The 25,860-nt window shown below is 56.8% G+C and overlaps 1 protein-coding gene across 1 annotated transcript; it reads right to left on the bottom strand.

Moving 5' to 3' along the window:
* Positions 1 to 2,885: 2,885 nt before the first annotated feature.
* LOC135666200 (DNA damage-repair/toleration protein DRT100-like) lies at positions 2,886 to 3,350 on the bottom strand. The gene has a single exon (XM_065177771.1). The coding sequence runs from the start codon at positions 3,348 to 3,350 to the stop codon at positions 2,886 to 2,888; it is 465 nt and encodes a 154-aa protein (XP_065033843.1).
* Positions 3,351 to 25,860: the final 22,510 nt, after the last annotated feature.

The following is a 25,860-nucleotide window of genomic DNA, read 5'->3' as shown; positions in this document are numbered from 1 at the left end:
GTAGCACCATGCAGGCGGACAGGCCACGCTGGTGAGGTCTCGGGCATCGAGCGACCGAGTAGCATGACGCAGGCGGGCAAATTGCGCAGGTGGAACTCAGCAGTCTACGTCCGAGGGACACGGCTCGGGTCAAAGGTATGACTCGGGCCGAGGGATGCATCTCAGACGGGAAGGCCGCGCTGAGATAGGACTCGGCAGTTTGCTGCCGAGGGACGCAGCGAAGGCCGAGGTTGTCTCCGGCCGAGCCGTGTAGGCTCGGAGGAGTTTAGGCCGGGGCTAACAGCGAAGCGAGTCGAGTGGAGGTAAGGCAGATACTGAACCTTCGCTCGGAAAAGACCGAGGCAGGGCTTTGATTTCTTTCACGAGGACTACATCGAGTAGCCACTGTGTGCGCTTGGCCTCTCTCGTAGAGCCCGCGATCGGGAGTCGTCTCTTCTCCTCCCGGCCGCCCAGGTCTCCGCTGCGATGTACCGGTTAGCCCGCTGGAGCATTTCTAGCACCGTGGTGGGAGGTCGCTCTACGAGGGACCAGAGAAATCCGGAAGGTCGCATGCCTATCACGTACGCCTGCACTAACAGAGAGGGGTGAGAGTCCGACAAACCCCGGATTTGCGTGACAAAGCGATCCACGAAATGTAAGAGGGGCTTGTCCTCCCTTTGTCTGAGTCCAAGGAGCAGTGCCGCGGAAGGCTTCGGCCGTGCATATGCCATGAAGTGGAGCTCGAAGTCATTGACGAGCTGGTCGAAAGACGCGATCGTTCCGGTCTTCAAGCCGCCGTACCACGCGTGGGCCGGCCCTCTCAGAGTTGTGGGAAACACTCTACACATCAGAGCATCAGATGTCCCGTATAGCGCCATCTGGGCGCGAAAACTAGCTACATGGTCCGCCGGGTCGGCGGAGCCATCGTAAGCATCTAGAGAGGGGAGCTGGAAGTCCGAGGGGACTATCAAATCCCGTATCTCGGGCGTGAATGGAGACCCTTGGTGTACGTCCTCCCTTACCTCTCCCCTGGACCTATGGACCTCTTTCTGCAGCTCGTCGAGTCGCTGGCTGACGAGCCGCAACTGGGCCCATAGAGATTCCGAAGAGAGTGCCTCGGGTTCTGTGCAGTCGCTCGGGTTTGCCATCACTCGATCCTCGAGTGGTAATGACGGGATCCGAGGCGAGCCGGGAGACTCCAAGGGCGGCGTGTGAGCCTGAACGGGTGGCTCTTCTTGCCACAGCGGTTTAGCAATGTACGGGATGATGGATTGCACCATGTCCGTTAGAGCTTGGACCTGATGAACAAGGGCTTGAAAGGCTTCGGGCGACACGGGCGTCGAGTCGGCTGGGGCGCCGCCGTGTGGCGACAAGCCCGAGTCGTTGATTATTTGACAATATCGTCCTAAGGTCATGGCGAGGTGTTCGTCACGATGGTCTCCGTGCGAGGGCCGTTCCCGCGAGGCTTCGGTCGGGCGCGACCTCTCAGCCGTAAGCTCGTCTGAGCCGCTCGAGTGATCACCCGACATTCCGAGCCCTCCTTCTAGCGCCAAAATGTTGTGGTAAACAACTGTAAGCTGTGGCCTTGGGGGCCGACGCGGCTTGGTTCGGGCTCGGTCGACGAGGGGATCTCTCCGAGGTGGGCTTCGACGAACCGTCTGGGTGGTCGCGTGCTGGTGTCGTCGGGTCCTCATGGAGGCGGCTCCACGTCGGGAGCCCAGCGGGAGGTCGGGCGTCTTCATACCTGCACGGAGGTCGGGTCGGAAGCTCGGCCCGACCCCTCCGACGACCAAGTTAGAGGAAGCGAAGAGGGTTTTAGGTGGAGAAGTAGAAGTTCCAGTCCCCCTTTTCCATTCAGAAGGTAAGGGTATTTATAGGGAAGCTTACTGTTCCCTGATGTGCCCGCTTGCAAGGGGCAGGCTGGTAGCGTCTGACATTGCTATTGACGTTGCGTGGAGAACCGAAATGTCGAAGGGTATGGGCGAGGGTCGGTTGTTGTCCTCCTCTACCTCGGTCAAGCGCACGAGGTCAAGCAACGATGAAGTCGTTGTCTAAGAGCGGATGACGTCAGCGCATGTCGAGTTAGCATTATTGCCCTCCTCCTCGGATAGAGTGGCACCCAGGTGAGGCCGACGTCGTGACGCGTCATGTCGCCATTATTACCCCTATCAAGAACTATCAAGGTTTCGAGTTTGCCTATGGACCTGGGGATGCCGCCGGAGATCTTGTTCTCTGAAAGATCAAGAATAGTGAGCCTTCGCAGCAATCCGATCTCCATGGGGATGGAGCCGGTGAGGTGGTTGCCATGGAGGTCTAATGCCTCCGTTGCATGTACCCAACCGATGAATTCCGTTTTTTTTATTCTTTAATTTTTGTTTTATTAACTTTTTAAATTTCTATACAAGTTCAAATTCATCACCACTTCAGCTTATGCTCAAGTGGTTTTCTTGTGTTCTATATCTCAAATCGTTCATGTTCTTTGAAAGGTTGTTTTGTTCATCATGTTCATCATGTGTATTGTACACCATTTTCATATGTCATTAACGAATCAATTAGTTCTTCAAGTGGTAAGTTGTTTAGATTTTTAGCTTCTTTTATCACAGTTACTTTTGAATTCCAATTTTTAGAAAGAGAATGTAAAATCTTGTTTACAAGTTCAAAATCCGAAAAACTTCTACCAATTGTTTTTAAACCATTGACGACATCCGTAAAACGGATGTACATGTCAACAACGGTTTCTTTTGGTTTCATTTAAAAGAGTTCAAAATCGTACATTAAAAGATTGATTTTTGAAACCTTAACACTTATTCGTGTGTGGTTTCAAGAAAAAATGTCAAATATCGAAAGTCATTTCGCACAAAGAAATCCGATTAAACTATGTTTTATATAAGACGTAAAATAGAGCATTAATAGTCGGGTGAGGTTTGCGAACGCGGAGGGGATGCAACCGGTGAGTTGGTTGGAGTCGAGGAGGTGTTCGAGAGGCGGCCGAGGGCGGGTGGAATGGGGCCGGCGAGCTGCTTGAGGTTGCTGAGATCGAGCAACCGGAGGGAGAAGAGGTCGCCGAGGGCAGGCGAGAGCCTCCCGGCAATGGAGGCGTCGGAGATGAAGTCGGGCCCCGAGGAGAGGCCAGGGCGGGAGACGTTGACGACGCGGCGAGTGGCAGCGTCGCAGGCCACGCCGTCCCACGCGGAGCAACAGTCCGTGGCCGAGTCCCAGGAGCGGAGGAGGCCGGAGGGGTCGGCGGTGATGCCGGCCTTGAAGGCGAGAAGGGCCGAACGGTCGTGGGGGTGACATCCCTGCGACCACTGCAGCAACAGGGTGGAGCAGAGGAAGAGGAAGACGAGGCACAGCGGCTGCATGCTATCCATCTCTTACGTGAAAGAATCGACGAGGGTCGACAGATGTTCTCCCCAGTCGAAGAACTTGTGCAATGAAAAGGCGGTGAATCAAACTGGAGTAAAAAAGCATTCGTTACTGCCATGAAAGTGGCAGCAGAGGGTCTCTTAAGAGACCATTTCCTCGCAGTTTCTACTTTCTTTAATGGGCTCTCAGGTCGGCAGAAATGTGGAGATGCAGCAGCAAATTAGGCGTGGAAATGGAGTCTGCTGCTGCAGTCATGAACGGTCTCCAAGGAAACTGGGGTGAGGCCCCATGAAGCTTGCCTGGGTTCAGACGCCCCATGATGGAAGTGGCGCTGCTGACTTTAATGGGACCAGAGAAGAAAGAATAGGGGCGTCTCTCTGTCCCAATGGAGTATTTTATATCTCCTTCCTTCTCACCTAATGAGCTGTCGGAGTCGATGGGCTTCACTTGCCTTCGCCTGCCTTTCCAGGGTGTGTACTTGTGATGGCGCACGAGGCTGTCAACCACTCACCACAGCAAACTGCAGGTTGGGGGAACCTCAACTCATTGTATCATCTGGCTGTTTCTACAAGGCTTTGATACTGATTAGATATCGTTGCACACAGGCATTTAGGAAGTGATGAGGGCAATAATGACGACATGATGTGAATGACGCCAGCCACCCTGTACCAAGGCCTCACTCCTCGGTCAACGAAACCCTGGGACGCCGACCCAGGCGCATTAACGCCCGGACTGGACCCCGTCCGTCACAACAACGCCACCACCCCTCGGCCAACGAGCCCAGCTCTGCGCCTTCTGGGCTCGGTCAAGGGTAAGGAACACGCCAACCGAGACGCGCCATACCCTGCAGCAGCCCGGCCTCCCACACAGCCCCAATGGGCGTGTCAGACGCAACGTGAGGTATTTACCCAGGCCCATCTATAAATACTAGGGAGTTCCAGACAAGCGGAGGAGGACACACTCACACACCACACTTGTATGGAGGCATTTCGTCCTCCAAAACCCCCTCCACATCTCCCTCTAACTTGATCGTCGGAGGGGTCGGGCCGAGCTTCCGACCCGACCTGTGTGCAGGAACGAAGATGAGGTGGCCTCTTCCTGGCGCTGCTGCGGAGCTGCCGACCCGATCTACCGCCCCGAACGACCAATCCCGACCGGGAGACCCCGAGGGAGCTGCGCCCGAGATCCCCGACATTCCGAGCCCTAGAACCGAGCCGCGTCGGCCCCGAGGCCACGGCTTAAAAAGTTACTTACCGTAACATTTTGGCGCTAGAAGGAGGGCCCAGCATGTCGAGCGATCATCAGGACGATCGTGCCAGACTCGCGATCGGGGGACCATTCCCGACCGAGGCTACGGGGGAACCCCCCCTTCTCCAAGGACCTCGGGAAGAGCATCCCGCTACGGCTTCGGAGCGCTATTGGCGGATCTTCAACGATCCGGGCCTATTGCCCCCCGACGGAACCACCGGCGATCCGCCGCCCGTATCGGCCGAAGCCTTCCACGGCCTCACTCACCAGGTCCAGCTACTCACCGACATGGTACAAACCATTGTCCCCCTTGTCTCCCGTCCATCTCGGCCCCCGGGACCCCAACTGTTGTATCAACAGGGGGTCCCTAGTCAAGCTCCCACCCAGCCTCGAGAGCTCCCCACTTCACCTCGAGTGCCGCTATCTCAACCCCGTGAGCAGGCGGCGATCTGCCCGGAAGGCCATTCGGAACCAGAGGCACTATCCTCGAACTCTGCAGTTTCCCTCCGCGCTCAGTTGCGTCTCGTCAACCAACGGCTTGACAATGTGCAAAGGGAAATCCGTGCCGGGCCACCAGGAGAGCCCACGGAAGGCCCGCATCAGGGGTCGCCGTTCGTGCCGAAGATACTGGAGCACGCCATTCCCCCAGGCTTCCGACTCCCCCCCCTGGACACTTATGATGGCTCTGCCAACCCGGCCGACCACACGGCGGCCTTCCGCGCACAGATGTCATTGTACGGGACCTCTGACGCCTTGATGAGCAGGGCATTCCCCACCACGTTGAGAGGGCCGGCCCTCGCGTGGTACGGAGGCTTGAAGACTGCGACGATCGCCTCATTCGACCAGCTCGCCAAGGACTTCGAGCTCCACTTCATAGCTTGCGCTCGCCCGAAGCCTTCCATGGCGTTCCTCCTCGGGCTTAGCCAGAAGGAGGATGAGCCCCTCTCCCTTTACGTAAATTGCTTTGCTACAAGGATCCGGGAACTCCCGGACGCTCACCCTTCACTGTCAATGCAGGCGTTCGTAACAGGTCTGCGTCCCTCCCGACTCTTCTGGTCTCTCGTGGAGCGACCTCCTACCTCGGTCCCCGAGATGCTCCAGCGCGCGAACCAGTTCGTGGAAGTCGAAGCCTGGACGGGGGGGAAACGGCAGGAACACAAGAGGGAAAGACCAGAGCCGGCTCAGGGACCGCTCCCTCCCAGACGCAAGCTCCACCAACCCGATCCTCCCCTGCTAAGACCCCTCCCGCTCCCAACGGGTACATCCCGGACAGAAATCTTTCTCCAGACCAGGGAAAGGGGACTGCTCAAAACCCCTTACCCGATGAACAACCCGCGAGAGCTGGCCGACCGGTCCAAGTACTGCCGCTTCCACCGCCAAAACGGACATGACATTGAGGAATGCCGCGAGCTCTCGCGGCAAATCTACGAACTCCGCCGGGAGGGGCGCCTCGACCCCCACGTTCAGACAGGCAACATCCCCCCGCCCTGCCCAGACGGTCCGGCCGAGCGCCTAATCAGTGTCATCACTGGCGGCCCAGCGTCCGGAGGGGATAGCATGTCTGGAAGGAAGGCCTACGCCCGCTCGGCTAGGGACGAGGGTCCCCATGGAACCCCTGACCCCCAGGTCGCATTTCCCCCCGAAGACGCCGAACGACTGGAGCACGACGACGCGCTGGTAATAACCGCCAGAATCGCCAATGCCCAGGTAAGAAGGATTATGATTGACACAGGAAGCTCGGCGGATATACTATTCCACGACGCCTTCCAGAAGTTGGGACTTACGAAGCAAGCCCTGAAACCCGTCCACTCGGACCTCACCGGGTTCACCGGCAACTCGGTTTCGCCTTTGGGATCTGTCACACTACCTCTGACGCTGGGGACACCGCCCAAGACTAAAACGGTGATGTCGACCTTTCTGATAGTAGATCTTCCTACAGCGTACAATGCCATCCTCGGCTGACCTTCCCTCAACAAAAGCAGGGCCCTGGTTTCCACTTACCATCAGACAGTGAAATTCCCGACTCACGCGGGAACTGGAGAGGTTTGGGGAAGCCCTCGGGAATCCAGGCGATGCTACCTGACGGCGGTCTCCCTACACAACAGGGCAAAAACCGAAGCACCCCTGGACGATCCCAGAGAAATGAAATGGCCAAATCCACATCCCGAGTCGTCGGCCCCAACCTACGACGTGTCACTGAAAAAGGGACGCCCGGACCGAACCATTAAGGTCGGGACTGACCTACCCCAAGACGAGCGGGAACAACTCGTCGGCCTCTTGCAAGAGAACGCCGACGTCTTCGCTTGGTCGCCATCCGACGCAGCAGGCATGGACCCAAAGGTAGCCCAACATCACCTCAACATATCGCCTGATGCCCGCCCGGTGAAACAAAAGCCGCGACCCCAGGCCCCGGACAGGCAACAAGCTGTCCGCCAAGAGGTAGAACGGCTCTTAGCGGCCGGCTTTATAGAAGAGGTCAAGTACCCACAGTGGCTATCCAATGTAGTTCTGGTAAAAAAGCATAATGGGAGCTGGCGAATGTGTGTTGACTACACCAGTCTTAATCAGGCGTGCCCAAAACACTGCTACCCCCTTCCGAGAATTGATCAGCTCATGGATGCAACCGCAGGGCACGCCCGACTCTCATTCATGGATGCCTTCTCCGGATATAATCAGATCCGAATGGCGCCTGAGGATCAGAGACACATAGCCTTCATCACCAACCTCGGGGCATACTTTTACAAAGTAATGCCGTTCGGACTAAAGAACGCAGGCGCAACTTATCAGAGGACCATCAACAAGATATTCGCCCAGCAGATAGGGCGAAACTTGGAGGTCTATGTGGATGACATGATTGTAAAAAGCCGGGTCTCGGGAGATCACCTAACGGACCTATCAGAAACATTCGCCACACTCCGAAACTGCGGCCTTCGGCTCAACCCCGCAAAGTGTGCCTTCGGCGTCAGTACAGGAAAGTTCCTCGGATTCATTATACACGAAAGAGGGATCGACGTCAACCCGGAAAAGGTCCAGGCGATCCTCGACATGTAGGCCCCTCGGACGGTCAAAGACCTACAGCGACTGAACGGACGGCTGGCCGCCCTATCCCGATTCCTGTCCCGGTCGGGCGATCGCTGCCTCGCCTTCTTCCGTGCAATAAGAGACCCGAAGAATTTCCAATGGACGCCCCAGTGTGAGGAAGCTTTCCGACAGGTCCAGCAGCATTTAGCCAACCTTCCCCGCCTCGCTTCAGTCACTGCTGGAGAGGAGCTCTGCGTTTACCTGGCTGCCTCACAGCACGCAGTCAGCTCGGTCCTCGTCAAGGAAGCCGGCCAACAGCTCCCCGTCTACTACACCAGTCATGTCCTGAGCGGGCCCGAGGAGCGATATCCTCCAATCGAGAAGCTCGCCCTCGCGCTCGTGCTGGTAGCCCGAAAGTTACGCCCCTACTTCCAAGCTCATCCGATCAAGGTAATCACCGACCAACCTCTCAGTCAAGTACTGTCAAAATTCGATGTCGCAGGGCGACTCCTCAAGTGGTCGGTCGAGCTCGGAGAGTTCGACATCCACTACACGCCCAGGACCGCCATCAAAGCACAAGCACTGGCCAACTTCATCTCTGAGCTCGCCCATCCCGAAGGGCGGCCCCCCAGTGAACTAGGCGGAACATGGGTCCTACAGGTGGACGGCTCGTCCGCTTCAACCGGCGCAGGCGCAGGACTAGTGCTGTCGGCCCCCGATGGGCAGACGTTCGAGCGTTCCCTCCGCTTCGGGTTCCATGCCACCAACAATGAAGCCGAGTACGAGGCACTCCTGGCGGGGCTCAGACTATCCCGCGAGATGCAGGTTGACGCCATCAAAGTCCTCACCGATTCGCAGCTGGTGACCGAGCAACTTAACGGCGGATACGTGGCCAGAGAACCCACCATGGCAAAGTACGTAGCGGAGGTAAAAAACTTAGCCTCATGTTTCGCACACTTCACGATATCCAGGGTGCCAAGACTTCAGAACGACCGTGCCGATGAGCTGGCCAAGCTAGCCTCGAAGCGACCCCCGGGCACCACCCACGGGATCGAGGAGCTCCCCTCCCCCTCTATCCCGGTCGCGTGTGTTTCGGCGGCCGACTCCCGAGCCACCTGGGTAGGGGACATGCTGCGCTACAAACGCGACGGGACCCTCCCCACCGACGAAGCCGCAGCCCGACATATTCGCCGAAAACATGCATGGTACTCCGAAGCGAACTTTCTCCCACCCTCTTCTACGGTGCCTCGAGCCAGAGGAGGCGACGACTGTCTTGGCCGAGGTCCATGAAGGGATTTGTGGAGAGCACATCGCCGGCCGAACCCTGGCCTGCAAAATTCTCCGCCAAGGCTATTACTGGCCCACCATGGTCCAGGACGCGAAGGCCTACGTACGGAAGTGCGGCCCGTGCCAAAGGCACGCCCGGACCCCCCAACTGCCGGCGGTGCCGCTCTCCCCCATCACCTGCGCGTGGCCGTTCGCGCAATGGGGGCTGGATCTCCTCGGCCCCTTCCCCCCAGCCTCAGGGCAGAGAAGATACATTGTGGTCGCAATAGACTACTTCACCCGATGGCCGGAAGCTGAACCGCTGGCGGCGATCACCGAGCAGCAGATCAAGAAGTTCATATGGAAAAACATCGTGACCCGGTTCGGCCTCCCCAGGACCATCGTCACGGACAACGGGACCCAATTCGCCGGCAAAAGGATTCAAGAATTCTGCGCTAGCTATGGAATCCGGTTAAAACACAACTCGGTAGCCTACCCCCAGACGAATGGACTGGCCGAGGTAACAAACCGATCTATCCTGGACGGGCTCAAAAGAAGGGTATCAGCTTCCCGAACGGCCTGGGTCGAGGAGTTACCCAGCATCTTGTGGTCCTTGCGGACCACCCCCAAAACAGCCACCGGGGAATCACCCTACAACCTCTCGTATGGGACCGAGGCCGTCCTACCCCCCGAGGTAGTATTCCCTACCCCTCGAGTAGAAGAGTACCACGAGACCACATCGGACCAGGGGCTGCACGCCGGCTTGGACCTGATCGAAGAGCGGCGCACCGGCGCACACCTGAGGGATCTTTCTTACAAAAGAGCAGTTGCCCGGGTGTACAACCGCAGGGTACGACCTCGGCCTATTAAAATGAACGACTTAGTCCTGCGAAGGGCCAAAGTCAGCAACCCGACCAGGGCCGGGGGGAAGCTGGCCCCCAACTGGGAAGGACCTTATCGGATCATCGAGGTAGTCCGACCAGGCACATACAGGCTCGCGACAATGGACGGGTCCCGCTTGCCAAGAACATGGAACGTCCGGAACCTTAGGAGATTTTTTGTTTAGAACAAGGGAAGATCGCGCCGCCAAGCGAAAGGCCTCTCTGGCCGGACAGTACACAAATGGTAGAAAGCTTCCTTTATTTAAAAAATGGAGAAATACAAGACTCGGCACCCAGAGGAAGCACAAAGGCTCGGCGCACATAAGCCCGCAGGGCTGAAGCCCGTCCTCACTGCCGGGGGACCTCCAAACGGTCGTCGAAGGGAACCTCCTCGGGCATGTCCACACCTCGGTCTTCGGGGTGAGAGTTGAAGGGGTCCTCGTCCACCTCGAGACCAGGATGGTGAGCACGGAAGCGCGACGTAGCGATTCGATACCCGTATTCGAAGGATACCCGCCCCGTCCGCGTCAGCCCGAGTTCGAACCCTTCCGACTTCTTGTACGCCTCGATGAGTGCCTTGTCCTTCAGGGGTCGAAGCAGGGTCTCCTCCGCCAACGCCTCCGAGGCCTTTTTCACCTCGGCATTTGCGCCCTCCAGCTTCTTGCTAAGGGCACTCGCCTCGGCCTTCACCAGACGGAGCTCGGTCCGTTCTATCCGCATCAGTTTTTGGAGCTCCCCGTTGGCCTCCTTCATGGCGTCGTTGGCCTCTTTGGAGGCCTCAAGCTCCAACCGGAGACGGACGACTTCCGCCTCAAAGCCCGAGGCACGCTCCTCAGCAGTCGCCACAACCTCCGGCCCGCTTTTGGCCTGAATCTCCGCCATCTTGTCACGGACAAACTTCTAAACAAGATGTTGGATGTAATGCTTATGTGTGTCCGTGTCTTTTGGCTTGTTCATGCCTTGTACAGAATGTAAAGGGGCGGCCGAAGGCTTCAAAGTCCCATTTGAGTTAAGTTTGTGGCCTCTTTAGGCTTGTAAATAAAGGTTGTGTCATGTGGACACGCGCGAGAGCTTTTCGGTCTATAATGGACCATTTTACCCTTTGTTGTGCAACTGTTCAGAGCTTGTAAAGTCTGTTTGCTATTTGCATTGTCTATAAAGTGTTTTTCGGAGATGTTTGCTTGTAGATCCCGAGTGAGGCCTTTTCTCTATCCTGTTCTCTCTTTTGTGGGACCTATGGGACCATGGGAGGCTTCGGGGAGGCTGACCTTTGCGGACGGACGCGCAAGGGTGCCGCACGACTTAGGCAAAACCAGCTAAGTCCGTGACAGATGGTATCAGAGCGGGACAAGCACTCATAGAAACACTTAGCATGCAAACGTGGGGGACCTAGCGGGACTGCGTTGAGGGCAGTCAGCACACGCGCGACCGTTTGGGGGAAAACGGGCATGGAGATGTAGGGAAAAGGAGTCGCTCAGAGGAGCGGGCATCTAAGATTTGCATTCAGAGGAATGGCCAACCCTTCGCGCAAGAGGCACCACGAGAACAGACAAGCTTGGAAGAATGTGAAGCGCACAAAAGTTGGGATGGCTGAGTTTGAGCTATGGCTCAACGTTGACAACTATACTTGATGGTGCTCAAGGCAAGCGAGGCGCTTGGTAAAGGATGAGACCATGCAAAGTGGAATGAGTTGCTCAACGACCAAAAGAGTTGTGCAAAGCTCACAGAGGTGAGGGGAATTGCTAGCTCGAAGAATTTGGTACTCATACATGGGCTTGTAGGCGAACGATGGAATGTTCGTGGCCATCCCAAGGCGACCGAAACTTGGCGCCATTGGAGCATTGAAACTTTCTCTTCGGCATGTGAAGGATACGTCCGGTGGAGGCTGAAGGGTGCAACTAGTTCAGCATGTTGCTAGACCTTGAGGGGTGCAGTTGGGGCTGTATTGACGTGGAGTCGCAATCTAGCAAGTGCGTTTGCAGGAGGCAGAACAAGGCACAGTTTGTTCAGCAGATCGGAGTAGTCCAAGGGGATGGTGGTCTCCGAAACGAAGAGAGATGTTGCTCCAATGGGACAGTTATCCAGGAGGGATAAGTCCCGGCTCTCCAGAGGGAGAATCATGTGGGGGCGGACCTCACCAGTTGAGGAGGAGTACCTCAACAAACAATAACTCCACGAAACTCAATGGACTGAGCAAGCGGCGAGGAGTCGTCGCATGATCTCGCTTGAGAGAATGCATTGGTGGATGCATTGCGAGATCAAGTGGGGGAGCGACCCAAAGCAACACAAATGATGGCACACTTGGAGTCGATATGGAGATCGGACTCAAGGGAGGGCTGACCCGTGGAATGGTGGGCGCGAGGGCCACCATCAACTCAATGCAAAAACGAGGAGCGGAGCAACTTGGGTGTAACTTGGTGAAGTACCCAAGCCGCATGAAGGGAGCCAGCATAGAAGATGGAACATGGAGCAGAGGCATTGTGCTTTCCTTGGACAGAGGTCAAGGACATGAACTCTTGCAGAGGCAAGAGCAGGATCATGTTGTTCCATGGGTCATTCATTTTGACGGAGCGGACTCATCTTGCATGGTGCCAAAGACGAAGGGAGCTTCTGGGCACATGCACTTTCTCTCGGAGGAGCATTTGATGGAGGAACTAAGGCGACTCAATTTGCGGAGGCGAAGTTGGGTTCAGAAGGTCTTAGCACGGGGCAAGAGGACGCAGAGGCGGATACTCTTGAAGAATATGCCACAGTGTTGTCATTCAAGTTGCTATAAAGGGGGCGGTGCGCAGCGAAGATTGTGCTGGTAGGGGTAGAGGCCCAGGATCCAGACAATGGTGCACTAATTGCAGCGAAGTCGGGGGACTTCGGGAGCTACTAGGCGATAGACTGTCCTAGAGCGGTGCTTCATCTTGGTGTGACCCAAGAGTGGGTGGATGAAGGTCGATTGCCAAAGGAGCGAACAAAATCGAAGGTGGAAGAGATCCTGCGATGTATTGGCATAGGCCACACATGGAGGGACCACAATTTGAGTTCATCCCACAAGGATCAGAATGCAATGGAGATGTCACCAGGAGGCGACATGGTGCAGCGGATCGTGTGGTGGAACAGTTCGTGGCAATGCGATACACACAATGGGCCCCGTGAGGGACTAGATCATACGGAGGTATGATTGGGAGCTACTGGAAGCTCCACTTCGGTGAACAACACGACGGCAAGAAGGGCTATGGATTCAAGGAGTGAAGGCCATGGTACCGCAGAGGCGGGTCTTCCGTGCGTGCATCGAATTTTGCATCGGATGAAAGCCTTGGTCATCAGCATATGGGGGCTGTGTTCCACCAAGGGAAAAGTTCGAATGCAAGTACCAGTGAGTTCCATGGGAGGGACTTGATCATACAGCGGTATGATCGAAGCAGCTGGAGAGTTGGACTGCTCCAGAGCTCATATTCGCTTACGGGAGCCCGACAAGTCAGAGGACAAGGTCGAGTAAGCGAACGTTGCTACCAAGGAAGCTAAGGAGAACAAAATCGGTGCAAACTCTACAACGTGATGGCAGAGGCCATGCATGGGAGTTGCAGTCTGTCTCTCCATCGACCAGACGGACTGCTTGGAGAACACAGAGGTGTTGAAGCAGGGGGTCGAAAGGGGCGAGGAAGCGACGACGAGTCCAGAGGGACTTAGCTACCCAAAATCAAGCAGCAGGTAGAATGGAGGTGGACTCGGAGGAGTACCACAGAGGCATATCTACTGATTGTGAAGAAAAGGGATGCAGATGCGAGGCGACGGATAGTAGTGCCATGGGCATGGCAGCGCCATGGTACCGCAGAGGCGGGACTTCCATGCAAGTCATTGATCCCTTGCTCTTACGGAGGGAGAGCGCTTGGTCGTGAAAGGGGCCGAGGAGGTGGAGCATGCAGTGGCAATCTCCAAGTATCGAGACAAGGCTGAAGGGCAGAGGCTAAGAAACTTCGTAAGACCGGTGTCAACAAGTTTCTCATCAAGATTGCCGTAAGTGAAGGACTTCGGGTCATGCAAGAGTGCACGACCAAGGAACGAAGCAGGCAGTACGCGGTGCTGTACCTTTGCTACTCAGCGGAGTAGGCGGCAGGGTTGATGGAGAAGACGGTACAATCCCAGAGGCGACCTCATCTATCAGAAAATTACTCCAAGTTGGGGCGAAAACTTCCTGCATTCCAGAAGTTCAATGGCATTGAGAAAGTGAATCACAGTAGCTAACTCAACGCAAGGAGTGCAAACACTTCAAGTGCTTCAGAAGTGTGAGCAAAGAGCAGGCGAAGGCCAGTAACCAGCTCGATGCATGAAGTACAACCTCGAGGAGGCGGGCGAAGTCAAGTAACCTTTGCCTTCTCTACTCTTCAGAGAATGGGCGAAATCGAGTACCCCAGTTCTCTTATCTATCCAGCAGAGGAGCTCTGCACAAGTTCAAAGACCCTTCGAAGGTAACGGAAGATAATAGTTGTCAAATCCTCACCAGCGGTGATCAGTGCTACTGAGAGTATATTGTCCGCTTCATTTCCCAATGAAATGCCAATCGAAAGCGGAAGTGATGCGAACCTACTTGGATGTGACAACTAACTGAAAGAAGAGCCAATGAGCAGATTTTGTGGAGGAAGGACCCAAAACTTCAGAAGTTTGCGAGGCGATGCTCGTTAAAGCTCCAACAAGCATCCATCCAGTTCAAGCAGCATGTGGAATTTTTGAGAAACTGGCGCAGTAAAGATGGTCTTTTCCTTCATCTGACGGATCCGCATAAATCAACAAGGATTAACACAACTCAGCCAACCCCCCAACAGAGTCATAGTCATTGGTGAGTTGTAGCAGCATGGCGGATTAAAGGGTCGACTACTCAAAAACAGCAGCGGAGAGCAGTTGGGAGCCAGGAGGCGCATTGCAGCTAGAGCGGAAGATTGAAGACTCAGCAAAGGCGAAGAGTTGCAGTGTTCACAAAGGCTTCGACGAGGACGTCGAAGGGATAAGTGGGGGAGAATGTCACGGACAAACTTCTAAACAAGATGTTGGATGTAATGCTTATGTGTGTCCGTGTCTTTTGGCATGTTCATGCCTTGTACAGAATGTAAAGGGGCGGCCGAAGGCTTCAAAGTCCCATTTGAGTTAAGTTTGTGGCCTCTTTAGGCTTGTAAATAAAGGTTGTGTCATGTGGACACGCGCGAGAGCTTTTCGGTCTGTAATGGACCATTTTACCCTTTATTGTGCAACTGTTCAGAGCTTGTAAAGTCTGTTTGCTATTTGCATTGTCTATAAAGTGTTTTTCGGAGATGTTTGCTTGTGGATCCCGAGCGAGGCCTTTTCTCTATCCTGTTCTCTCTTTTGTGGGACCTATGGGACCATGGGAGGCTTCGGGGAGGCTGACCTTTGCGGACGGACGCGCAAGGGTGCCGCACGACTTAGGCAAAACCAGCTAAGTCCGTGACAATCTGGTGGCTGAGCTCAGCGTTACGACAAACGAGGCCCCCGACGGTTCGGCCGGCATCCCGCACCCTGTCCATCAGGGCAATCGCATAATGAAGACCCTGCAGAAGGAGAAAAGTGTCAAGGAAGTCGGCACCAAGCAGCCAAACCCCAAGAGAAAGATATACTTACCCAGACCAGCGATTGAGCAGACTTGTTAAGGAGCGTTTCCGAGGGCAGGGTGTACAAATCCCGAGCCAGGTCGGGATGGAGCGCCCCTCGGAGGAACGCCGCAGAGGGATCCCCTCCGGCCCACACCCTATCCCCCCGGAAAAGACCCTCCCAGCGGGCGACCAGGGGCTCGCGGGGCTCGCCACGCGGGATCTCGCCGACCAGCCGTGCCAGGAACGGCTCCCCATCCCCAGCCGGGAGCCGGCACAAGCCATGCACGGAGACGGGGTGGGGCCCCTTCCCCGCCACGCGCCGATCAGGCCCCACCCCGCCCTGACGGGAGCTCGTTCCCGGCCCTTTCGACGCGCATACCTTCGCCTTCTTTGAAGGGCGCCCGTCCCCGACCTCCAAGGGGGCACCCTCCGTACCGGGTTGCGGTTCGGTCACCAGCGCCGAGGGAGGGGGCGACGATTCGGCTGCCAAAGCCGGCTGTGGAGGTTGTGATTCGGTCGCCGGAGCGGGGGGAGGAGGCCGCAAGGCGGTATCTGGAGTCGGGGAAGGAGGCTGCGACGCCGGATTCTCCAGGAGCGACCAAAGGTTCACCATCTCTACAGGAAATGAATAACATTAGTGTCCGAAACCAGCCACACGAAGACCCGACACAACTGTCACTCACATACCCTAAGGCACCGGGCTAAGGCCCGCCGCGACCAACCACTGCTCGGTCATGGTCCGGATGGCCTGCGACTTAGGGAGAATCTCTCTGAGCCTCTCCCGAGCTTGGCGATCCACTTCGCCCAAACAAGGGGGGGTGTTGTCAATCACCCTCGCAGACCACCGAACCCCGAAGCCCCAGTCCTGTGTACGGCTGACATAAAAAAACCTCCCCTTCCATCCCTTGTTATTGGAAGGGGCACCCCCAACGCGAAATCCAGTCCGAGGCGTTAAGAAGTAACCCCCCGAGCCTTTGCAAAAGCGATAACAGGAAAGAAAGAGGCTGAGGGTGGGGGTGATATGGGCATAATGGCACTCCCCCAGGAATACCACTAGGTAACGCCAGGAGTTCGGCGTTACCTGAGACGGAGAAACCCGCCAGAAGGACAAACAAGATACAATGAAGGGATGAAGGGGGAAACGCAAACCCGCCTCCAGAGCATCAAGGGACAAAGCGAAACCCTTCGGGATCGGGTCATACGCCCGCTGCCCTAGCTCAGGTACACCGAGGGCGTGATCTCCCGGGATGCAATAGCATTCGCGGAGTCCCTCCAGCAAGGGTCCACTCACAGTTGAGTCAATATCGTGCGGCCACATCAAAGCCTCAAGAGACCGCGCCACCTCCTCGTCAGGGGACTCGTCGAGGGTCGAAGGAGGACCGCCCCTTCCAGCCCCAAGCACGGGAGAAGAAGAGGGAGAGGAAGATGGGGAGGAAAGCGAAGAAGGAGAGGACGACATCTCGACTGACCTCGAGAAGAAGACAAAAACCGGGAAGAAGCCGGGGAGAAGCTCGGGGACACGATGGCGGGGCTCGAAGGAGGAAGCACGGCAGCAAGGGGGTGGAGGAAAGGACAGGCGCCCAAACGATTAAAGGAGACACCCCCCCAGAGTCAATGCCTCATCGCTTCCCGTGAATGGGCGGCAGCGCACTCGCGCAAAGGCGCGGCCGTTACGTCACATCGAAGAGCGCCCAAAGGCACCCCGAATTAAAGGAATGGCCTGACGTGGCGAACCCGGAGGACGCGGTGCCGCCCAAGGACCTCCTCGACCTCAACGCCCGAAAACGTGCAAAGAAAGTAACCCCCGTCCACGAGGCAACAATCAACACGGCAGCTTTTAAGAGCCGCCACGGCCGCACCTCGGCCCTTCGGCTTTACGCCACCCAAGACATGCTCGGCCGCTCATCGGCCCTTCGGCTTTACGCCACCCAAGACATGCTCGGCCGCTCCTCGGCACTTCGGCTTTACGCCACCCAAGACATGCTTGGCCGCCCATCGGCCCTTCGGCTTTACGCCACCCAAGACATGCTCGGCCGCTCATCGGCCCTTCGGCTTTACGCCACCCAAGACATGCTCCGCCGCTCATCGGCCCTTCGGCTTTACGCCACCCAAGACATGCTCGGCCGCTCATCGGCCCTTCGGCTTTACGCCACCCAAGACATGCTCGGCCGCTCATCGGCCCTTCGGCTTTACGCCACCCAAGACATGCTCCGCCGCTCATCGGCCCTTCGGCTTTATGCCACCCAAGACATGCTCGGCCGCTCATCGGCCCTTCGGCTTTACGCCACCCAAGACATGCTCGGCCGCTCCTCGGCACTTCGGCTTTACGCCACCCAAGACATACTCGGCCGCTCCTCGGCCCTTTGGCTTTACGCCACCCAAGACATGCTTGGCCGCTCCTCGGCCCTTCGGCTTTACGCCACCCAAGACATGCTCGGCCGCTCCTCGGCACTTCGGCTTTACGCCACCCAAGACATACTCGGCCGCTCCTTGGCCCTTCGGCTTTACGCCACCCAAGACATGCTCGGTCGCTCCTCGGCCCTTCGGCTTTATGCCACCCAAGACATGCTCGACTGCTCATCGGCCCTTCGGCTTTACGCCACCCAAGACATGCTCGGCCGCTCCTCGGCCCTTCGGCTTTACGCCACCCAAGACATGCTCGGCCGCTCCTCGGCCCTTCGGCTTTACGCCACCCAAGACATGCTCGGCCGCTCCTCGACCCTTCGGCTTTCCACCTCCCGACACATACTTGGCCCCTTCCCGGTCCCTTGGCCTTGCACCGCACGGGAGGCCATTCCCCTTCCGCACCCCCAGGGTCTGTGACTCCGCACCCGACCATCTCTAAAAACGAAAGCCATGCCTCGGACTCTCGCTACGACTGCCGACGCATAGCTTCTTTCCGGGGGGGAATATGATGAGGGCAATAATGGCGACATGATGTGAATGACGCCAGCCACCCTGTACCAAGGCCTCACTCCCCGGTCAACGAAACCCTGGGACACCGACCCAGGCGCATTAACGCCCGGACTGGACCCCGTCCGTCACAACAACGCCACCACCCCTCGGCCAACGAGCCCGGCTCTGTGCCTTCTGGGCTCGGTCAAGGGTAAGGAACACGCCAACCGAGACGCGCCATACCCTGCAGCAACCCGGCCTCCCACACAGCCCCAATGGGCGTGTCAGACGCAACGTGAGGTATTTACCCAGGCCCATCTATAAATACTAGGGAGTTCCAGACAAGCGGAGGAGGACACACTCACACACCATACTTGTATGGAGGCATTTCGTCCTCCAAAACCCCCTCCACATCTCCCTCTAACTTGATCGTCGGAGGGGTCGGGCCGAGCTTCCGACCCGACCTGTGTGCAGGAACGAAGACGAGGTGGCCTCTTCCTGGCGCTGCTGCGGAGCTGCCGACCCGATCTACCGCCCCGAACGACCGATCCCGACCGAGAGACCCCGAGGGAGCTGCGCCCGAGATCTCCGACATTCCGAGCCCTAGAACCGAGCCGCGTCGGCCCCGAGGTCACGGCTTAAAAAGTTACTCACCGTAACAGGAAGCGAACGATTTCTTCTGTTACAAGGCAAAGGAGAGGAATGGCAGACGGCTAGCGCCCACAGGTCAGAGGCTAGATGCAGAAATCAAGGTAATGCGTGCTTTGAGATGCACGAAAGCAATTCAATTCGAGTGATATGAACTATAAATATGGTTGGTCATTTGACAGTGATCCTCTCTTTGACCGAATAGATTCCCTGTGCCATCTCAGTAACACTGATCTATTATTTCTCGATTGCGCCAGTTCTATAATGCCTGTCATCATGGAACTGCGTTTCTAGGGATTCACTTGTAAGATATCAAGTAAGATTTAGGTTATTAGCATCCTCCAATTAAGGAACCCATATCCCCGTTGGCCCGACCTCCACTTACACATACAAAACAAGTTAAGGAAATTTGTGGTTTCTGAGTGGATAAGACCAACGCAATGCACTAAAGTGCTCCGGCTGGTGCTATGACAGTAGAAAGCAAGTCTTTGCACGATTTGTTTGGAGAAAAACAAGACAAACGTGACCAGGAAGTATCAGATGATAAGGATCACCAGCTAAAATGTACTTGGCTCACATACATAACCTTCACAAATCTGGATAATATAATGCGCAAGTAAAAGAGCCAGCTGTAGAAGATGCAATTGCCCTAAGCAAAACAAATATCACTGATAACCAATATAAGCAAAAGTGCTCAAACCATCTTTGACTATTAAGGACTGAAAATTAATTCCATGTGTTTGAGTTGAAACATCTGTTATTGTGCTAATAAACATAATATGCTTTGTTCTTTTGTTTCATCACGTATGGAAGCTTCTGATTTCTCTCATCCTATGTGAGCTTGCTTTCCTATTTACATGTTTATTCTCTTTTATGCATACTCCTCAAATAATGACATTTACAATAAAATCAAAACACACTCAATTGCATAGAATCTCCAAACGTGATTCCAGAGAAGGCACTAGGTTTACTGGACACCAGATTCCTTAGGAATGATGAGGATTAAATAATCTGATTCAAATAGGTCCAATTCTAACCCTAAATACTATGATTTCCATGTACCTGACAAAATGAAAGCAAATGAGAAACTTAAAAGGCTTCAGAGAAGAAAAGAAAATTGATTACTTTGGTAAATCAATAAAAATCTGCTGCGGGAACGGGTGGAGAAAGTTCGTTAGCATCCATGTGAAATTTATTGCAGATATTGGCGGACAGAAGAACTTCAACTGCTGGTCATATTCCTGCAAATGTTAACAAGGAAGGTGATGGACCATAAATGATCTTTTGGAAGTTCTATTTTATTTAAAACAAGGATGGATGTTGTTAGGGTAAGTAACTTTTTAGCCGTGACTTCGGGGTCGACGCGGCTGGTTCAGGGCTCCAAATGACTCGGATCAGACGTGACTCCCTTTGAAGTCCCGGGGCGGCGGATGCGGGGGATCTCGCTGGGAAACTCCGCCTTGTCGAGCAGGCTTAACAGCGATCGAGTGCCTGCACACAGGTCGGGTCAGTAGCTCGGCCCGACCCCTCCGACGATCAAGTCAGTGGGGAGAAGTATAGTATTGAGAGATCGATCCCCCCCCTTTCGGTTGGGAGTCGGGGGGGGTATTTATACAGGGGGTTTGATGTTACCTGATGGGCCATCCTGCAGGAGGAGGGTCGTACCTCTGATGGCGTCTGTCGTCGTCGCGGGCGTTGCGTGGAGAGCCGAGCTTCGGCAGGGTGAGGGGAGCGTCGGTCAGCCGAGGGGGTCTGGGTACGGTGGGTGTGGGCGCATGTCGTGTCGTCATTAACGTTCGTTCTGGGGTAGTGTGCCGCACAGGGTGTTCGACGTGGGGGGTGTATTACGTCAAATCCGGGGTGCTATGTCAGGTCAGTTTTTTACCCCTATCATATGCCCCATCCGAAAGGAGCTATGCGTCGGTTTTGCATGTGGGGAGTCCGATGCATGGCTTCCTGCTTCAGGCGTGCTATTCGTGTGGGTCTGAGAGGCGCGCCGTAGACGGATCGGTCGCGTTAACGCTTCTTGAGCAGCGCTAGGCCGAGACACGCAACTCTATCGGGAGGCCGAGCAGGGTTGGACTCGGGGCCAATAGAGCCGATGAGGATCGAGAGCCGAGGGTCGAGGAGCACAACGCAGGTGGGGTGACCGCGCAGGTGTGACTCGGGATGTCGTAAAGCCGAGGGCCGAGGAGCACAACGCAGGCGGGGTGACCGCGCAGGTGTGACTCGGGATGGCGTAAAGCCGAGGGCCGAGGGGCCGAGTAACACGACCAAGTGGGCAGGACGCGAGGACGCAGCCTCGGGCACCACACAGCTGAGGAACACGGCAGGCGTTTGGGGCCGCGCCGCGGTGAGTCTCGGCAGAGATTTGGCCGAGGCGCTTGGTGCAGGTAGGCTGTAACCGAGGTGATGGCCCCGGGCGTAACATGACCAAGGCGATACTTGGATTTTGATCAGTGTTTGGTCGTTTTGACCGTTGTGCGGGCGCGGGCAGCCGGGTTGCCTTTTGCCTGGGGAAGATCAAAGGGCCACGCCTTTTGGGCGTCGTCGGTTTTCGAGGTTGATATGATTAGGGGCTCCGTACTTCGCACCGCGCTGTGATTAAGAGCCGTGCCAGCCGAAGTTATGGCGATGCAGCTTTTGCGTCTTCGCAGCACATCTCAGGAGGGGAAGGGTCGCCGCTTCGGCGGGAAACATGCTATAAATAGCGCTCCGTCGGTCTCTTTCACTTCTTGGTACCTGCATTCGCTTCAACCCCCTCTTTGGGTGACTCAGCCTAGCACTCTTCAGCCGCCCTGCCTTCCCAAAAGCTCGGTAAGGATGGCTTCCCCTCTGTCGTCGTCTCCTTCTTCGCCTCCTCTTTCCGGTGCCGCCGGTGAGGAGGTGGCGTTGGCGAGCCCCCGCTCGTCGTCCGAGGAACGGGCTACCAAAGCCCTTGAATCGCTGATGTGGCCGCACGACCTCGACTCCACCGTGAGCGAGTAGTCGCTGGGCCTCCTTCGGGACCGTTATGGTATCCCGACGGAGTTCACGCTCCTTGCCCCTGAGCCGGGGCAGCGGGCGTATGATCCCATTCCTAGGGGCTTTGCCCTAACCGTAGATGCCTTCGAAGCCGGACTACGCCTACCGTTCCACCCGGTCATAACCTCCTGTGTCGCGTGGTGGCGCATTTCCCCTTCTCAAATGGCGCCGAATTCTTGGCGCTACCTGGTGGCGTTCCTCGGGGAATGCTACTACGCCCGAATCACCCCGAGCCGGTCTCTTTTCCTTTCCTGTTTTCGCCTGTCCAGGGGGTCGGGGGGCTATTACCTGTCCGCCCGACCTGGTTTCCGGGTCAGCGGGGCTCCTTCCAGCAACAAGGGGTGGAAGGAGCGCTTCTTCTACGTCTGCCATCCGAAGAGTTGGAGCTTCGGGCTCCGGTGGGCGGCGCGCGCAGTTGATAACACTGCCCCAACCTTGGATGAGTGGGGGCTCCGAGCCCTTCAAAGATTGAAGGAGATCCTCCCATCTTCCAGAGTCATTCGAAAGATGACCGAGGCGTGGTTGGTCGAGGCGGGCTTGAGCCCGGTACCTCGAGGTATGCCTTGAGAAGGTGGCGGTAGGCCCTCATGTTTTATTTTCCTCTTTCGGGGTGCTCACCGAGGCCGATGTGTTTTCGCAGAGATGGTGAACCTTACTGCAGTGCGCGGAGGACGCGCCCCGTCCGCAGCATCTCCACGGCGTCATGTCGGCCTAGGCGTCGGCACAAGAGAGGCGCCAGTGGAGCTCGAGGATGCCCACCCTCGGAAGAAGGCCAAGGTCGGTGCTTCGAAGAAACCGACTCCCCCGCGGGCTCAGGAGAGCGTGGGGGCGGCGGAGTCAGGCTCGCACGACAGGCGAGGGCGAGGTCGGGGCGAGGCAGGCCCGAGCAACGAGGCGGGGAAGGCGCCGCGGGAGCCCTCGATCCGGGACTTGTGCCGTCTGCCCGCGGGGCCGCCGGACGACTTCTACCAAGCACGCCTGATGGGCGAGCTTTCCGAAGGCCAACCCTTTGAGGCGGTCGCGGTAGCCGAGCAGCGCTCCTCGGAGCTTGAAGTGGAGGTGACGTGTCTCCGGGCTGAGGCAGGGGCGACCGAGGCTGAGGTCCTTCGCCTAAGGTCCAAGGCGAAGGCGGCTGAGGAGGAGAAAGACAACCTCCGAAGGCTCCTGGAGGGGGCGCAGTCCGAGGCTTGCCTGGCCCGAGGCGAGGCGGCCGCCCTTACCCAGCGGCTGGAGGGGGCTTTGGCCGACGCGAAGGGGGCCTCGGAAGCCTTGGCGGCCGAGCGGGAGCGGCAGTTGGAGAAGGAGAGTGAAATAATCGAAGCCTACAAGAAATCCCCCGGCTTCCAACTCGGGCTGGTTCGGTCAGGGCAGGTTACCTACGAGTACGGGTACCGGATAGCCCTGGGCCGATTCCGGACGTGCCATCCCAGGTTGGGGGTCGAGGCGGATCCTTTTACCTCGCACCCCGAGGACTTGGACGTAGACATGCCGGAGGAGGTTCCTTTCGACGATAGCATCGGGGGCCCCGATGGCTTAGGGCAGTCTTGAAGTCGGCTCAGCCGAGCCGTTTTAGCTTCTTGTAACTTTTGTAGTCTTCGGGTCAGGTCGCAGTTGTAATCCCGTGCTTCGTAAAATCTTCTCCCAGTGTGCCTTTTCGCTTCGAGAGTTGTCTTGTATTCTCATGCTTCAGAAATAAAGGTCCTTTCCCCGTATGTTTTTGAGCTTCAGAAATTGCACAGCTTCGACTTGGGAGATGTTAACACGGGTATTGACCTCAGACAAAGAACTTTTTAAGGTTCTGGATGTTCCACGTTCTCGGCAAGGAGGAACCGTCCATCGCTGTGAGCCGATACGTACCCGGTTGGACCACGCCGGCGACCCGATATGGTCCCTCCCACTTGGGGGCCAGCTTCCCCCTCGTTCGGGTCGGGTCGCTGACCTCGGCCCTTCGTAGGACTAGATCGCCTAACTTGATCGGTCGGGGTTGTACCTTTCTGTTGTAGACCCTGGCGACGGCTCTCTGGTGAGAGAGGGCCTTCAGGTGCGCGTCGGTGCGTCGCTCCTCGAGCATGTCGAGGCTGGCGCGAAGTCCCTGGTTCGAGGCTTCCTCGTCGTAGCTCCTCGTTCGAAGCGTGGCGATAGCCATCTCGGGTGGTAGGATGGCCTCGGTTCCGAACGTCAAGCTGTACGGGGATTCTCCGGTCGTAGTCTTGGGAGTGGTGCGCAGCGACCATAACACACTGGGGAGCTCGTCCGTCCAGGTCGATCGGGCCGCAGACACTCTTCTTTTGAGGCCATCTAAGATGGACTTGTTGGTTACCTCGGCCAACCCGTTCGTCTGAGGGTGGGCCACCGAGCTGAACCTTAGTTGAATGCCATGACCGGCGCAGAATTCCCGGAACCATGTGCCTACGAACTGAGGTCCGTTGTCGGTGATAATGGCCCTGGGCAACCCGAACCGAGTTACCAGGTTCTTCCACACGAATTTCTCCATCTGATGTTCCGTGATCGTCGCCAGTGGCTCGGCCTCGACCCACTTTGTGAAGTAGTCTACTCCTACAATTATGTACTTCCGCTGTCCAGAAGCCGGTGGGAAGGGACCGAGGAGGTCCAGCCCCCACTGGGCAAACGACCATGCGCAGTCGATGGGGCAGAGCGGGACCGAGGGTTGTCGGGGTGCGCGGGCGTGTTGCTAGCACGAACCGCACCGCTGAACGTAGGCTTTCGCATCTCGGCACATGGTTGGCCAGTAGTAGCCTTGGCGGAGTATCTTGTGCGCCAAGGTTCGTCCGCCGATGTGTTCGCCGCAGACCCCCTCGTGAGTTTCGGCCAGGACTGTCCGTGCTTCGTCAGGCTCCGAGCATCGCAGGAGGGGATGGGTGAAGGACCGTTTGTAAAGGCGACCACTCTCCTCGGCGTACCACGCGTGTGTGCGGCGCAGACGCCGAGCTGCGACTTCGTCGAGGGGGAGAGTTCCATCCCGCTTGAAGCGCAGCAACTCTTGCACCCACGTGGTCGGCGCACCGCCTGGGGCCATAGTCGCTACTTCGATGGCACGAGCGGGGAGCTCCTCAATCTCTGGCCACGCTTCGGGGGTTTGTCTTGACGCCAGCTTAGCGAGCGCATTGGCTCGCTCGTTTTCCTCCCTCGGAACATTAGATAATGTAAAGTAAGGGAATCTCGCGGTTAGGTCTCTTACCCGTGCCAGGTATTTGGCCATGGTTGCGTCCCGAGCTTCATATCCACCGCTGAGCTGTTTGGCCACAAGTTGCGAGTCGGTGAGGACATGTATTGCGTCCACCTGCATCTCGAGGGCCAGCCTCAATCCCGCTAGGAGTGCCTCGTATTCCGCCTCGTTATTAGTGGCTTTAAACCTGAAGCGGAGGGAACGCTCGAACGAGCGTCCGTCAGGGGCGAGGAGGACCAGCCCCGCTCCGGCACCACTCGAGTTGAACGAGCCGTCCACGTGTAGGATCCAAGCCTCGGGGGTTTGCTCGGGATCTCTGTCCATCGGAGCTAACTCCGCGACGAAGTCGGCTACCGCCTGGGCCTTCATGGCGGTCCTGGGTACGTAACTGATATCATGTTCACCGAGCTCCACCGCCCATCGGAGGAGCCGACCTGCAACATCGAATTTTGTTAAGACCTGCCGGAGAGGCTGGTCGGTGATGACTTCCACCGGGTGCGCCTGGAAGTAAGGGCGCAACTTCCGAGCCGAGAGCATCAGGGCGAGTGCGAGTTTTTCTATCGGCGGGTAGCGCTCTTCAGGTCCACTCAGGACGTGGCTGACGTAGTAGATCGGGAGTTGCGGGCCGGAGCTTTCCTTGATAAGGACGGAGCTGACCGCATGCGGGGAGGCTGCTAGGTAGAGTCCCAGCTTCTCGCCGGGGGAGACAGAGGCGAGCCGAGGGAGGCTGGCCAGGTGCTGCTTTATCTGC

This window comes from Musa acuminata, unplaced genomic scaffold (genome assembly GCF_036884655.1).
Source record: "Musa acuminata AAA Group cultivar baxijiao unplaced genomic scaffold, Cavendish_Baxijiao_AAA HiC_scaffold_1077, whole genome shotgun sequence".
NCBI lineage: Eukaryota > Viridiplantae > Streptophyta > Magnoliopsida > Zingiberales > Musaceae > Musa > Musa acuminata.
Note: the sequence above shows the minus strand (reverse complement) of the source record. Positions and strands in the feature narration are given on the sequence as shown.

Excerpts from the sequence above, each read along its gene's own strand:
- LOC135666200 (XM_065177771.1), bottom strand. The coding sequence starts at position 3,350 with ATGGATAGCATGCAGCCGCTGTGCCTCGTCTTCCTCTTCCTCTGCTCC.